The sequence below is a fragment of the Thermobia domestica genome, chromosome 9 (genome assembly GCF_964235325.1).
Source record: "Thermobia domestica chromosome 9, izTheDome1.hap1.1, whole genome shotgun sequence".
Taxonomy (NCBI): Eukaryota; Metazoa; Arthropoda; class Insecta; order Zygentoma; family Lepismatidae; genus Thermobia; species Thermobia domestica.
In genome coordinates, this window is record NC_137462.1 from 116,631,803 (window position 1) to 116,649,028 (window position 17,226).

The following is a 17,226-nucleotide window of genomic DNA, read 5'->3' on the forward strand; positions in this document are numbered from 1 at the left end:
AAGGTTTTTTTTTTTTTTAAATCGGATATCCTGAGTGAGGTTTTCCTGTGTTTTCATCGTTCATATCAAGCAAATACCAGGATGATACTTAACATAATGGTCCAAAAGGGAGCCGAGGGACGTCATCCCTCATACGTGACGGGCTAACTTGGCCATAGGTGCTGAAAGCCCAGAAATCTAATTCCTAATCCCAATCCTAATTTGCTAGCAAAAACATGAATTAATGCAGAAAACTGATGACATTGTAACCGTATTATGATTTCAATATCTGGTTATTGCAAATGTAGAGAAATACATGAATAGTACAAGCGAAGTTGCCTCTAGTTTTAGACACATGAAGAAAAGTGAAAATTGAGAGAATGGAAGATAACAAGAACAGACATATAACAATATATTGAAAGACATCATTGGATTCAATTAGGAAATCAGTTCAGATAGAACTAGAAAAGAAGTCTGAATATGAGAGTTCAGTTCACCAATTATTCAGAGATATGAACAAATCCTATAATTTGGTTTAAATAATATAATATCAAAATTAAATACGTTATCCCCATTATTTTTTAACTTCACTAGAGAACACCAGAAAATTAAAGATAGCAACAAAGGACTATAATCGAACGGTCTCAGTTGCTACAAACGATGTCGACTTTACTAAAAGATATATATGAGGCCAGTACAGCCAAATGTAAGGATTTTCCAATAGTATGTTAAAAAAAAATAGCTCTTTTTGAAGTCAATATGGGCAAAATAAAAGGATGAAGCGACAAGTCAAAATAATATTAATGTAAAGAACGAAAGTACAGCAATCAATAAGAATGAAAATATAGAGAAGAAAGGAAGTTTAAATACGTGGATGAAAAGATAAAGGTAAATGGTGCCCCTGTTTGGGTCAGTCTGAAGTAACTTTCTGGTGATATTGGGAGTAACGCTTCACATTTTCTTGCCTTTGGCATCTATAGGAGTTGATGTAATCAGCATCACGCTCTTGTCGCTTTTGTCCTGCATTTTACAGAGGTAGGGTGAACCTCTTTGCAACGAAGGTGAAACGAAAAATAAGTCGTTCCCTCACCGGGAATAGAATCCGGGCCGTCCAGTTAGTAGATAGCTGCCTTATCTACTACACCATGGCACTATTTTTAGATACCGTGGTATCGTATAAAAACGGAGTTAGCCGAAACTCACATTACTACTTCATGCAGAATTTGTTGCAACTGAGAATGATAGAATTAACAGTAAAAATATATAAACATATATAATATATAAAATATATAAACATATTATACACATACATATAATTTTACTCATTGTACTGTATGGTTGTGAAGGTTGGATGTTATATTTGTCACATAAAGAGGCGAATATTGGATAAATGGAGATAGTTCACACAAATCGGAACTTTTACCGAATAACATACGGAGCGGTCAGGTGTCTAAGATGGGTGTGATATGTTTTTTAATAGGAAATGTGCACACAATAGGGTTCCAGTTGGGAAACCGATAAGAAATTAATTTTTCATATACTATGAAGAAGGCGGGAGAATGATCCTTATTGGATTGACTTGACATGAGGATCGAATAGCGAGCTTTTGTTAAGACATAGATCAGTGAGATACAATTCGTTGTTTGGGTAGGTATTTACTTTTGTATTGCTATTTTTTTCAGCTAAGAATAAGAAGTTACCCAGATAACGGTCCAGTAATTGAATTAGGAGCTTCATTAAGAAACCTAGTTAAGAGTGTTGTTGAACGGCAATTTGATAAAGCGACAAAAACACTTGACTTAACAAGATTCCATAGAGATAAAGGTTAGTATTTGCTAAGTATAATAATGCATTAAAATAGTGCAGTAATCTTATATACATTGGTGTATAATTGAATTAGGAATAGGCAGCATTAAATGTCTGGTGTTGAATTAGGGATAAGCAGCATTAAACATATATCATGGTGCTGCTGCCTCAGCTGCGCGCATGTATGGACGCTGCCATAGTATATATATAGAACTATTAAGTGTAACCTTCTCAAAGCATTAGTAAAAGTGCAAGTAAGAAAATCTATGTGTGATTGCATACTCGACAGGGACTGACTGCCCCTTCTAGTGCCTACTATTCCAAACTATTTTGGGAATATTCGTGTAGGAATGAGATAATTTACATATATTTTATGAACCAGAATCTGTGAAAGTCGATGGACGTTTAGTTGCATGATTTGAAATAGAAAGAACGACGTGTATATATACTCACAAAAACTAATTCGATACGCGTTCCAATGTTTTCGAAAATTTTCCAAAAGTATAGAATCTTTAGTGCCCCACAAGTTAGGTAGATAAAACTTGCATAAAAATTCCTTATTAAAAATAAGTGGACATGTGTGTAAATGTTTTCGAAACTTCCACTTCTAAACGGAGAGGGAGGTGGGGAGGGCCAAGGTGTATATGAACTACTGAATAAACGAACTACAACTTACCATATTTTACTCGAGCAGCGCCGGGTACTTCATCAGCTAATGTGTTTAAATTTGTCAAATTTGTTTTCTAGTAGATGAAGATGCATAGATGCCCGGATTTGGTTCCTATTGAAAGAGCATTGAACGCAACACTGTTCGGACTCCACTTCAAAATGTAACTTCACATTCTATATAGCCTCGTTGCTGAACTTAAGTAAACATTGTTTGATATCAGTTTCATATATAATGATGATAGTGTTAACAATTGAATGAGTTTCAGTTGTTTATATACGATTAATTCATTGTTCTATAAACAGAAAGATTACAATTATTTCTGTAAACAGAACAGATTACAATTTTTAGTTCGTCGTAAGTTTTGAAAAATTAAGTGGCCAAAGTAATTATACTGATGATCAAGAACTTAATATACGGTCCTGTAGTTTAAAGATATGACCTTTTAGTTATTTTTCTGTACAAGTATTGATTTCGTTTTACATATTTTCACTTTGTGAATATTTAAAATGTCGTACATCAACGTTGCAACATTATTGAAACAGGATTCTATATCATACATCGACTCAAAATCCCATCAGGTTGGGTGAGCAGAAATATCCCGTCACCTCTGGTTCTGAGTTGATACAGCCACAAACTTGCGCAGCATATCTAGGTAATTATTACCATCCACTGTTTATGACACTTTCGACGAGTCCTATGTAGTTATGCTATAGACGTCCTAGCATGTCCAGATTTGGGAGCGTTAACAATTGAACCAGTTGCAGTGTAAATATCAGACATTACTAGAGGTGTGGTAAATGTTCCTGTGGGTATGCTTTTTGTTATTTCCAGTTCTGTTTTTTAATGTACTTTCTTTGCTTTTGATTCTGATTTCCTTCCTTCATTGTTAATGTTTGTAAAATAAAGAAATCAGAAAGAAAAAACAGCAACATATGGACCACCCTGTAGTGTGTTGTATAGTTAAACAAAAAGAGTGCAATTTGTCTTATAACTCTCTTAAAATTAAAAGTACATAATATTTTTTATTATTATTTTTCAGACTTAGTCAATACTGTTTTCTTCTCACTGGTCAAACCTAATTCTGTAAATGCTGTGTTGAACATCATGGGTGATTACTTTCCTGATGTAGTTTCACTTAATTTGTCAAACAATGGCATTAGTTCTTTAGAAGATTGGAACATCCTCAGTAAGAAGACACCTAACTTAAAACAACTTAATTTAGAGAATAATAATGTAAGTATAAAATAAAAATGATTTGTTAACTTGAGATTGTTGTTACAGGATTAGACGATTCCCATTTTATTAATCTGAGGCACAAAGTAAGTTTTTTTTTAATCGAGTTGATTGATTTTGAGTTTATCGTCCCGTTCAGCAGCGAGGCTATATGAGACGTGGACCTACTGATTAACGTGGAATCCGAACCACATGAGCTCCCGCCGGGAATCGAACCCGGGTCTCCCGCGCCAAAGGCGCGTACGCTAACCGCTTAGCCACGGAGTTTTTTTTTATTATTATTATTATTATTGACTTATGTAGTAAAAGTTACGTAACCGTTAGAGGGTTCCATAGTAATTTTTTGAACAGTACTGTACAGTTTATTTTAAATGAAAATAAATGTCTACAACATTTCTTCATTTCTGTGAGAAAGACATAACCCAAGGAACAAGAAACAATAAATTTAATTTTCTTTCTTTGTAACTGAATAATAAACTCCTTCTTTTCCAAGTGAGACCAGGTATTTTTCGGGTCATAACACCCCGAACATTAGCTTCCTTTCTCACCGAATTAAACAAAGAACTTGCTTATTTGGAAATATTCGTCAGTAGAGTACTTTGGTTTATTTCGTTAGATTCATAATGCAAATACTTCAAAGCTAAGCTGATGCCGAAGAAATCACAATTGCCAGATGTTGTTTTGATACTCAGAAGTGTGTTGCATATAATTTTCATGTAAACATATAGTAAATTCATTGTATTTTTGTGAAAGTGGATTTGCTACATTTACTTTTAGTTTGCGAGAAAATTGTCGACACTCTTATCAAAAACAGAGTCCCCAGGAGTGCGTATATCAGCCCAAATTTATTCTTCATATGTAACACAAATAGACCTTCATTTATTTAATATAAACATTTTACGAAATGAACTGCCAATTCCAAATCCGTTCTCACAGTTGTTTCGATCGTTGGGAAACTAAGAAAATTTTCTTCAATGCGCGAATTATCTTCTTCGTGTCAGCAACGCATCAGCTTCATATACATTATAGACAATATAATTTTAGTGCAGATATTGTTGTTGTGCAGCAATGAAGCACTCATTGCTGCTCTAAGTTTCATACTAGTAAGAAGTTGAATTGGTTGGATTATGTATTTTAGTATGGGTTAATACGAGAAAAACATATCATCTATAAAGACAATGAAGTCGTCATTTCAGTGAAGTCCCACTTCTACTCAGTACATTATTGGATATGATACCTATTACATACCAGAGAAAGATTCTTCCTGTACGGATATATTCTCACTATTCCTCACACTCTCACCAGTGCTTGGTGGAACATGAGATGTGCAAATACGTCGTGTATATATGGTGAAATGAATGTGTGGCCATAAAAGAGCAAAATCGTGTTCATCAGTTCATATATGTAAAGTATTTATTTATTTTTTCATTTTATTTGTGAAATACAAGAATATTTCGATGTGTCTGTACGTAATATACAATTGCTTTCTGAGTGAGGATACTCAATAAATATGTCAAACAAGGTAAAATCTTTACAAAGAGTGAAAAAGTGGCTTGACTGAACCGCGACTCGAACCCGGGATCTCCGGTATACCGTGCCGATGCGTTAACCATTACGCCACCCAGTCCGCTTCCCAGAACAGCGAAACACTCTCTCACTCCTGCAGTCGGTGCTCTCCACTCAGACCACATGGCTTGTACCACAGCCTAAGCTGCTGTGCTTGGATAATCCAGTGTCATGTAATTCGCACCTACAGAGTTTAATTCGCACCTACACTATTAAACAACTCGTAAGTTGTTTAATTCGCACCTACAGAGGATTGTAATGTGTAAAATAAATCGGTTGTTTCCTCCTTTCATTAATATATGAAGGGTAAGGGGAAAAAACAAGGAATGTCCATGTGTGTGCTTTATCGGGTACTTTGTCCTATCTGTTGGTGACTCCTGGTAGTATTTGACTGTATATGTAAGCATTCGTAGATGTAAAAATATCCATGTATAAAGGGGCAAAAGTTTTGACTAATCCTATTCTTTTTTACGCGGCTTTCAATATTAAAACGCCGTTTTCTCGAAAATACAGTTTTGTGACATTCCTTCTTTTTTCCCCTTACCCTTCATATATGAAATCACAACCGTTAAAGATGTTCTCAATATATGGACATTGGATTGTTCAAGCACAGCAGCTTAGGATGTGGTACTATCCTGTGATCTGAGTAGAGAGCACCAACTGCAGGAGTGAGAAGAGGTTTGGCTGTTCTGGGATGCGGACTGGGTAGCGTAGTGGTTAACGCACTGGCACAGTATGGCGGAGATCCAGGGTTCGAGTCTCGGTCCAGTCAAGCCACTTTTTCACTCTTTGTAAGTTATTTAATTCGCACCTACAGAGAATTGTGGTATGTAAAATAAATCGGTTGTTTCCTCCTTTCATTAATATATAAGGTAAAATCTTATTTCCTTCATCTATGAATGTCAATGTTCTGGATCGTATTTAATGCACTTATGTATTATCAGATTCGTTTGTTTGTTTGCTTAAGAGATTCAAATCTGATGGCCTTTCAGCAACAAGGCAACGATCCATTTTAGAACTATATATATTTTTTAAAGTAATGACTTCCAAATGCGGAACCAGAGACAAACCCGAACCATTCATTTCATTCTTGTGCAATCATGTTTCCAATCAGAGATCGATTCCAAAACTGCAGTTTGTGATCAGCCGACTTGTTTGGTGGCCACATTAACTTCCCAGGAGCTGAGCCAGACATATCAAGTTATTACAGTCAGTTATAAAGTTTAATAGTCGCAATTTTTTATTATTATTATTATTTTTAATGAGTCGGTTTTCCGTTCTCTTGAGTAGTTAAATTTTCTGTATTACCAACGGCTTCATGCATAATATTTGATGAATTGTTCCAGCTGTCTTCGAGATGTTGACTTTTACAACGTAGAATTCTATTCAAAGTAATTTATATTTACTCTATTTCTGTTCCGTTTAAAAAGAGACCTTTAAAAGAGAAAGCTTTTAGTTAATTGTGATAGTATAACGTTTACTACAAAGATGATTAACATTTGAAAATAAATCTTTGTCATTTTTCAGTTTCGATTAAAAATAATATTAAGAAGAAAAAACCGATGATGTGAGATAATAAGAAAGATAAAAAACGACCAACAGAATAAAGTTGGATTTCTGCATTACAATCAGAAAAATATTTTGTTCTCGAATATTGATGCTATTTGGAGGCCGCAGTGATTCAGTGGTAGAGCCCTCATTACCGGTGCGTGGAATGCTTATTTCGATTGCAGCCCACACCAAGTGAATTTTGTGGTGGACAAACACCGTGTGCATGGATTTCCGTGGGATTCTCCTTTTCTTTCCGCTTTCTTCATTCCACCATTACCATCTATCTCAGCATCGCTGTCTCCCTTAGCCTCAGTATATAAACATGGGACTTAATAAATAAATAAAAATGATGCTATTGGGCTACAATAGGTTAGTCGTAGACGATGACCTCTGGATTGCAGGTTCGGATTTGTAATCGTAGTTGGACGTTTGATTTTGTGGTGCCACATACTATTCTTGCAGTTTTCGTCGAGGGTACTTCTTAGAGATTTTCCAGTATGCGAATGTGTATTACTTGATGAATGTGAGCGTAATTCAGGATTCAGTTTCTAATCGAAGCACTTGTGTTGAGATTTCATGTAAGTGTGTACACTGAAAAATTCCCCATCCGTTAAAGTAAACTCTGTTAGCAACAACACTTATTTTAAGTTTGTGCCTTCTCTGCTTATGCTTGCTGCCTCCACTTTTTTCTTTTTTTTTTTTTATTTCAATTTTTAAGACAGCTTAGAAAGCGTACTATCAAAAGGAAAGGTAAACAAATTGTCTAAGATGCGATGTGTGATAGTTAAGTTTGCGTTACATCCTAGAAAAAGCGTTATATCCACATTTCTGTAGCGCCGTCATTTTCAAACTACTCTACTAGTAAATTACTAGTAAATTGGGGCCATATCAGCTTAGTAGGGAGGGTGTTCCAGAATAATTATTTGCTTCTCATAGCCAAACGATTTTGAGGTTAAAAATTCGACAAATTTTTAAAATTTATTCGTGAATTATGTTCATTACACATAATGAACCTCACATGGATCTCTCTTTATTGTTAATATTTTCTCTCCTCAGAAAAGCATTAGTCCGTCTGTAACCCTTTTTTTTTTTTTATGCATGAAAATATTCTCTTTTTGATTAACATGTCCTTGATTTTTCTTTCACTTTTGACAAGCATAAAAAGAAATTTATGTTTGTTCTTCAGTGTAATTTAAACTTCTTTAATTCTCGAGACAGCACAGAGCAAAAAATGACACTAAGACATCTTACCACGTTGACAGGAACACTGCTATGAGACAGTCGAGATCAATGCCGTAGTCCTGTAATCTAACTTTCTTGGAGGCGAGAGTGTATGGTGGGGAAAGGCATACACTGTGGTGGTTGATCTTGCACTGGGTTCAAGCCCTTAGCCATGATTGGGAGCCCACGTTAATAGTAGGTCCTGTCGTTTATTACCTTGGTGTTGCATAAGGACGCAAAGCCAAAAACTCAAGCTCATCTGCTGTGAGACACTGATACACCACGATTATGAAACCTTGTCGAGCTGTTTGAATAGTATTGTAAATGTAAGGCTACGGTAACAAATTTGCAATCTTATTTTCAGACCTCTTACAATATACAAGAATGCGTGTAAATTCAGAATACAATAGTTGAGGTAAAAATGATAAACAAAGTTATTGAAATAGAAGAATTGTTTTTAAATTTGCAGATATTGTAGACGATATGGTAATTTGTAGTTGAACATTCAGCTTTTCATTGTGTTGAAAAACTCATTTCTTGGTTAGTGAAGTACATTAACTGACTATTATCTAAGTATAAGCGCGATCATAGCCAAAGTTGAAAAACGAAGGTGGAAGGTAGTTATATACACAGAGCTTACGAATTTGGTGTACTAGTATGAAATTTAAGGGATACTCGCAGACTCGCAGAGAGCATATGCACATATAAACCTTATAGTATAATGAGAAAATGATCTTAGTACTTGTATTAGGATTCATAAAACCTGGTAGAAAGTGCACCTATTTGTTGCGTATACGAGGTCTGTCCAAAACAAACCGGCCTTCCTACAGGTACTTAATCTTTATGGAAGCTATTTAGATTTATCTTCTTCAAAATTGTTCTTTCTGCTATTAATCCATCGCTCCCAACGCGCAACTGCTGGGACGAATCCTTGAATGCGCTTTTTGTAGTAACCTGGAGGCCTTATAGCGAACTTTTTTTTAAAAAAATCTTTTATATGGATTGGAAATGGCAACCTTTTAGGCTGGATTTCATTTTGGAGAATAGAGAGAAGTCTGCAAGGGCCAAATCAAGCGAGTTGAGTTGATTTTGAGTTTAACATCCCGTTCAGCAGCGAGGCTATAGGAGACGTGGACCTACTGATTAACGTGGAATTCGAACCACATGAGCTTCCGCCGGGAATCGGGCCCGGGTCTCCCACACCATAGGCGCGTCAAATCAAGCAAGTAAGGTAATTGGAAACATTGTATTGTTCTTCGCCAAAAACGAGGAGTGCCAAATATTTAGGAGCATTGTGATAGTGCAAAATCCATGTTCCTCTTTGCAAGCTTCCGATCTCATCTTCCTCATAGCTTCCCTCAAATGCCTAATCACTTCTAAATAATATTCTTTGTTAATGGTTTAATGATGTTGGTGGCATGTTGGACATATTCGTAGTAAATAATACTAGAAAAACGAAAGAAAACAATGTACATCATTTTAAAGTTTGAGCGATTTTGACGTGCATTTTCTTATCTCGGCGAAGACTATTCCATCCAATGAAGTGACTGTGCCTTTGTTTCAAAGTCATAGCCGAAGACCCAAGCTTCGTTACTTACTATGACATTTTTCAAGAAGCTATTGTCTTCGTTTGCGGTTTCCATATGTGTTTCTTTTTGTTAATTTGTTAGTAACTGTGTAATGAATTGCAGCAACCATGATGCATGTTCAGTTCTTCAACTAAGATCACATGACAGGATGATTTTCTGATTTCTTTGTCCTCAACTATTTCGTGGCAGGTGAAACAACGTTTTTTCAATACAACATTGCGAACTTTCAGAAGTGAACTTCATCACTGATATTGCTGGGCGTCCAGGTTTTGCATCATCATCGCTGAATCTTGTTCGTACTTTCAAACGGTGAAACCATTCATAGCACTAGGTTCGGCTCACACATTCTTCCCGTACACTTCCTACAATATTTTGAAAGTTTCTGTAAATGTCCAATTTCAAACAAAATTTGAAGCACGCACGTAGCTTTCCATTATCTTAAGTTTTTAATACTACAAAATCGTTACAAGTACGTAACACAACTTCAGTTCAGCGTCAGTTGTCTCACTGTGACACAAGACAGGATGGTGCAGTTACCGTTAAAATACTTGGGGAAAATTCCAGTAAGCGACACTGTAAGCAGAAAATCAAGAACAGTTTTATAGATTTTTTTTAAATTCGGTTTCTTTCTGGACAGACTTCGTATTTCGAAAAGCGTAAGCATTGTTTTTAATGAGAGTATTTTAGTTTCAGAAACCTGTAAATAAAGATACTCTGTGCATTCCTCATATAACCACAGTTTTGAAAGACTTAATCAATCGAAAGTGTTCTCGTTTCTCAGTGCACCAATTAGTTCATTCTTGACTCATCCCACAAAGTGTTACTTAAACTAGAAACGGGAACTACACCCTCGTATGGTTCAGTGGAAGAGCTCTCACCTCCGACGCTAGGAGTAACTGATTTTGAGCCCAGGCCAAGCGAGTTTGTGATGGACAACATTGTGTTTGTAAATTCCCTTGGGATCTCTCGTTTCCTCCCACTTTCCCATTCCAGCAACTATTTCATCATTATTCACCTTCATTGGTTATCCATCTCCTTTAGCCTAAACATCACCGTGGGACATAAAACTAGAAATTTAATTTCATTTAAACTAGAAAAATAAAATAATACTCCTTGTCAGTAAAAATATATTGTTATGTATGCTTGAAAAACATCTATATGAAAGTATAATATTATTTCATATTGTAGCTGCACTCTCTCTCAGAGTTGGATCATTTACAAGAATTGGCACTAGAAGAATTATCATTACAAGGAAATCAGTGTTGCACAGGTTCAGTTAGATATAAAACGTAAGTTTTTGTTTCTAGATTTCAAAATAGCATATAGATTGAAATTAGTCATAAAATATGCTCAAGTAAATATCTTTTTATTATTACTGTTTCTCCTGGATGTCTGTACTTGAATTCTGTACCATATACGAATGCAAATACCCATTATTTTACTTATACTTAAACCCTAAGATAGATATTTCTAAGGTTTCACAACTGCACGTATTTTAACGCTTTTGATTTTATATTTCCAATGTGTAGAATATATATAAACTTCTTTCAATGGTCACCTCGCTTAACGGCTATTCTTTAGGAACGTGTGTGAACAATATAGAAAAGCACATACATCCTTCTATAAGCGACCACTTCTTTCTTTCATCTATACAACAACCATTTGGTAGCAAAGCAGCAATTCTACAAAGCTCTAAACCACAGTATTCGAATTCCCTTCGCCAGCGTTTTGCCTGGAATGTTTTGTTTTCCGGGCCAAGTCGATTTGTGTTGTAAGTACTGTCTTTCGCTCGCTTTGACTCATTACTCCTTCCCTGTATAGAGTATCAACCAAGCCTGTATAGATATCTTCAAATTACGGCAATCCATCGAAAGAAGTAGGTTTTAACGCACTGAAGTCAATAAAGAGAAGACAAATACAGGAAAAATTGAGAGTACTTTTGGCTGACTTTTTGGGTTACCTCCTATTTCGCAGAATGCCTTAAAGCTATGCAACGTTGTTTGTTTACCCATTTCTGTTTCGCATAATCACATGACAAGTTTTGATAGGACCTCAATATTAGAAATATTTGGTGAAATGAACAAAACACCAACATAAATCCAAAGGGTGCGGCTCGCAATAGAACCTTGTCGCACAAGTGAAGTCGTGATTTACTGCAACAAAAACGAATTACAAACACACAGACACATAAATAAATAAATAAATAAATAAATAAAATATTTTGCAATGAACAGTAATGGCATGAACCTTACGCAATCAATTTAGTATATCACCTTTTTTTATTGGATTGTAATTTCAACTATCCGAATGAATGAAATGAGATACTGCATTAAAGTATGGGATAAGGCCAACCTCGCCAAACCTAAACCTACTCATAAGAACCCGATTACGACTGTCTAAACGTCTCCACAATCTTCTCCGAAAAGTTAAATTGCCTGCTTCCAGCAGCCGCATTCTCGGACAGTGTTTGCTCAAAAGTAGAATGAATCTGTATATATAGGGATTATTTATGTCTACTTCCTATTAAACTTAAAGTGCTAAACCTTGACATGGTTCGTGCTTTTATCGCTGTCATCAAATTGGCTTCTTATTGCCATGAAATATTAATAAAAATATAATTAGTACGACGTAAGGAGTCAAATAACAATCCAGTATAAAAAAGTAAACTTATTGCTGTATTAACGGGTGGAAGGTTGCATTCAGGTGAGCATAGGTGTCCGCCAAATAGTCTAGGAAAACCTGTGCCTATGAGATGTCGGGTGCATCGTCTCGTATATATGGAAATGCATCACGAATGTCTTCAAAAGGAGCGAGTGGAAGTGCATCTGTTCTCGTAACCTATTTCCTCATATCATTATCAGCCTTGTAAAGTGAAGCCAATCCAATATCTTGTACCTTTCCCCATTTGTATTGGGCAAAATGAAACAAACAGATGTGTAATGTCGCTTGCTGGAATGTTTCTGTTGTACCGTTTAGTGCTGCTTGTTCAAAGTCAGTCATAAATTCTTGACACGAAACCTGAAGCATCAATCTTCAGCTTTTTTCTTGATTTGCTGAAGCATGAGTGTACAATGACTGAGTTTTGCTTTGCAATAAGCAGAAGAGTTGAAAAATATCCGAAATACTTTCCGTGCAATGTATATAACTATGAGATATTAGATGTGGACAAATTTTAAATGTTTCATTGTCACTATCTTTTTGTTCCTTTCACTTTAAGATTTGCCGATATACCAGCCATCTTGACTTTCACAATAATTTATGAAATAATTTTTTATTACAATTTGTATGTGTGATTACAATATTACGATGGAACCAATCTCTCAACATCTAATACAAATATCGGCGTACTTCTGGTGCAGTACAGGCTTTCCACAAATGTATATAAAAAGTCAAATTTCTCTTTCTACGAAACAGGAGCACACCCATTTTATTATTTTTCTGTTCTTCGAAACATAGCAACGCTCAGGGTGAAAAATCGGTTTGAACCCCTGTCTGAGAAACACGAACACATTCCTTTTTACATATAAGTTATTGTGCTTTCTCTTTCTCTCTCTCTCTCTCTCTCTCTCTCTCTCTCTCTCTATATATATATATATATATATATATATATATATATATATATATATATATATAAAGTGTGTTAGAAAAGTATTGAGTCAGAATTTCTTATAACGATAAATTTTATTGTTTTAGAAATCAAAGTTAATCCCCTTCAAAATAGTCTCCTTGGGCAACTACACAACGATGGAGGCGTTGTTTCCATTCTTCGTAGCAGTGCTGTAATACCTTTCATCTCGCCGGTTACACTCTTTTGAATATTATCCGAAATACCAGAATGGTGTCCTTTGAAGTTTTTTAAAGCAAGAAGGGATAGAAAGAAGTTACAGGGGCTAAGAACCAACCAATATTGGGTGAAGCACCACAGGAATGCTGCCAACAATTAATTGCTGGAGACTGCCATGTGTTAGTTCTTTGGAACAATCTTGGCGCATGTTTTTCTCATGTCCAAATTCTGTGTTATAATTTGATGGACGGCAAATACGTTCAAATTTAACTCACTATTGATCATTCTCTCCGGCAATCGATAATCTGACCTGTCAAGAGACTTCATCCTTTTCATCTTGTCATCCGTTTTTAAGATTGAATGTCTTCATGTACGAGGTTCGTCTTCCACTTATTGTTGGCCTTCTAGAAAGGACTTGTACAGTCCGCAGTAAAAAAACCTGCAACATGAGCATGTAAGTTTATTGTGAAACGACGAAGTCTTTTGCTCCAAAATAAGTGTGCAGTTAAGAGGGCGCCGAGGTTTCTTCTGGCGTGATTCGTGCCACTTAGACGTTATATTGATTTCCTGCGCTGTTAGACGTAGTTTCACAATAAACTTACATGCTCATGTTGCAGGTTTTTTGCTGCGGACCGTACCATCTGAACACTTGTACCTTGGATAGAAAACGTTCTCCATAATCCTTTTGTAGGTTTTCATGAGCCAGCTTTACCACCAAGCTTTACACAAAATTTGATGGCACAATCTTGCTGAAACTCGATTGCAGATCCCTTTTCGTAACACTTCACTTTAGATGATCTCAACAATCGTGTACCAACGTGAGCATGTTCAAACTTGTACTGAATCAACGGCAAGGGTTAATTTAACTGTCGTGTGAAGGTGAAGTAGCAGCTTTTTAGGTTCGTGCACAGTATTGCCAGTATCATTATTTTTCTAACACACCCTCTTATAGGCTATATATTAAAATTTATAACTTATTTACATTCAGGTAGAAGAGATTTTGTCGAGATATTCAAGCTGCGTTATGATTGTCTTCAGCTAAAAAATAAATCAAATATTGTAATAAGAATTTCTTCCTTAATAATAATGTTAAAAAGTTTATAATCGTATTAGACAATACCAAAATAAAATAGAACAAGAAAAAAGAAAGAAAGAGAGAGAGAGATTTCCTTAACATGCTGATATGAAATGCCATTAAAAGAAAAAAAAATAAGTTTGAAAATGTTTAATTCATGTGTGTTAATTTTTTACATTCAATTAACTTGCTTTATTTTGTTTGTTACAGTACTCTAAAGAATATATTTCCAAAACTGGAGAAATTGGTAAGTAGTTTTTAATCACAATCACTATAAAATTCTTTTTAACTTTGAATTTATTATATATGTAGGTTTTTATTAGACAAGGAATAATAATATACCTAAAAAACTATGCGAGAGAGGATAAACTGTGGGAAGTGAGTCCTTTATATCATATAAAACAGAATCATCATGGTGACCAGGATGGATAATTTAACTTAACGAAAATTGCTTCGTATAACAATATACAGTATACTCATTATTTTACTTCTGTTACAAGATAATTAAGTTATTCGTACTTGAACGATATAGCTGGTTGAAGGAACGAATATATTTCGGATATTTTCTATTATGCTTTTAAGCAGATAATCAAGAGTGGATTCCATGCAATAGCATTATATGCAGTAAAAGTAACAAAACGAGTAACAAGGCAGTTCGTTTAGAAATTTCACCAGCCACCGAAGTAATGTAAGACGTATTGCAAAAGGATAAGAATGCTGCAGATATGTGGCTTACCTTCACTAAAAATATAGAAGCAAATAAATATTACGCAAAGATGTACAGAAAGAGACATGTACATATCACAGGTGTTTAACATATTTACAACATGAGGTACGGTGTAAAGGAAAGAATACGATAATAATAATAATAAAAAAAAATAGACAGCGTGAAACTAAGTAGCTTCCAAACTGTGTAAATTCAGAACTCAAAGTTGTACATCTATAACTATTAGTTGATATAAAAGGATAAAATCAAAGATAGATTCTCTTCGTCGGAGGTGAATCCTACTTACTATCTTACTGTTTTTGCTTTATAAAGATTAAAACCATAAGTGATAATTGGTGTTTGTCACTTTCCGTTGCAGTAGAGGAACAAAATCAGAGGTGAAACATATTCTTGGTACTGAATCCATATCAAAAAACTGTTTGTCGCTAACTACAGTTTTATCCATTATGCAACCAATGTTGTAACCGAAAAGTCGTAGATTTTTCACCATCCGTTTCAACAAAACTCGAGAAAAAATTCAGTCTTTGGACGCAAAATCTCATTCATATCCGCTAGCGTTTTTTCACATCCCTTATCGTTTCTGCTCTATGAATATTAGTATTGAAGCCAGAAGTATTAGTAAATTTCAACTACTTAACGGTTTCGATAGTGTGTTGCAGGTACTGATAATGTATTCTCAAGAGACGCTGAACCGATTGGAAAGAATCGCTTGTCGCTGTCTGTTAACCCTTTTGTTCTATGGCTTTGAAGATTAAAACCGGAAACGGTTGTTTCTACCACTTCCGATTTAAAGTGAAACTTAAGAGATAACATGGGACCTATTCTGGGGACGCTGAACCGATTGCAGAAAACCACTTCTCGATATTTCTTATCGTTTTTGCTCTATGGAAATCAATATTGAAACCTGAAGTACTAGTAAATTTCAGCCATTTCCGGTTTCGGTAGAATATTGCAGATGATGATGGCATGTTCTCATAAGACGCTGAACCGATTGAAAGAAACGCTTGTAAATATCTACTACTGATTTGGTTCTATAGCGACCAAAGTTGAAACCGAAAATAATTTGTTTCTATCACTTCCACTTTGAATAGAAAGCCAACGAAGAAGATGAAATCTTGAATAGAAAGCCAACGGAGAAGATGAAATCTATTCTTGAGATGCTGAATATTCTAGATATCGTTTACCGTTTATGCTCTATGAATATCAATATTGAAACCGGAAGTACTAATAAATTTCAACCACTTCCAGTTTTGGTAGTGTTGCAGGTAATGATTGTATGTTCTCATAAGACGCTGAATCGTTGGCAGAAAACTGTTTGCCGTTCTATGTTACCGTTTTTGTTCTATCTCGGTAAACATTGAAACCGAAAATGGATGATTTCTACAACTTCCGGTTTGAGTAGAGGGTTAACCTTGGATATGAAATCTTTTCCTAGGATACTGAAACGATTACAAAAAAGAAAGAAGAAAGAAAGAAAGATAAAACAGAAGATGGAGAAATGTCAAAAATAGATGTAAATATAGAACTAATTAAGTATTACAATGACACCTTAATATTTGTAGATACTGTACAACTACCAGCAAAAATTGAGCTACAAGGATAAAGACTACAAAAACAAGCTACGTGGATGGTTATCAAAACAGAGTAAGTTGGAATACATAAAAGACCAGAACAAATAATTAAAGAAAGAAAACGATGACTTAAAACAAGAATGTTCCAGCTGAGGAAAAAATTAGAAAAAAGAAATGAAAATGATTCTGAGAACATTAGCTCCCCACAAAACTATGTTCATATGTTGAAAGCAACAAAAGCACAGTGAACGAAGAAAATTGAAGAAATTAAGAAAAGCTAAAACCAGTAATAATCATAAAACCAAAAGCAAGAGAAACATTGAAGGAAGTTCAGAAACGCTTAAAAGGAGCAATAGATCAACTGAAAGTAACATCAATGAGAACAACAAAGAACGCAATAATTTGGAAGCAGCAGCAACAGAAGACATTATGATGCGAGAAAAATTTACTCTAA

The 17,226-nt window shown here is 35.2% G+C and overlaps 1 protein-coding gene across 1 annotated transcript in view; it reads left to right on the forward strand.

Moving 5' to 3' along the window:
* Positions 1 to 17,226, forward strand: part of LOC145694959 (nuclear RNA export factor 1-like) — a 99,545-nt gene that overhangs the window by 46,282 nt on the left and 36,037 nt on the right. Inside the window, exons 6-9 of the mRNA XM_081771770.1 lie at positions 1,662 to 1,803; positions 3,495 to 3,688; positions 10,804 to 10,904; positions 14,685 to 14,721. Coding sequence (XP_081627896.1) covers positions 1,662 to 1,803; positions 3,495 to 3,688; positions 10,804 to 10,904; positions 14,685 to 14,721 — 474 coding nt within the window. The remainder of the gene's footprint in view (positions 1 to 1,661; positions 1,804 to 3,494; positions 3,689 to 10,803; positions 10,905 to 14,684; positions 14,722 to 17,226) is intronic.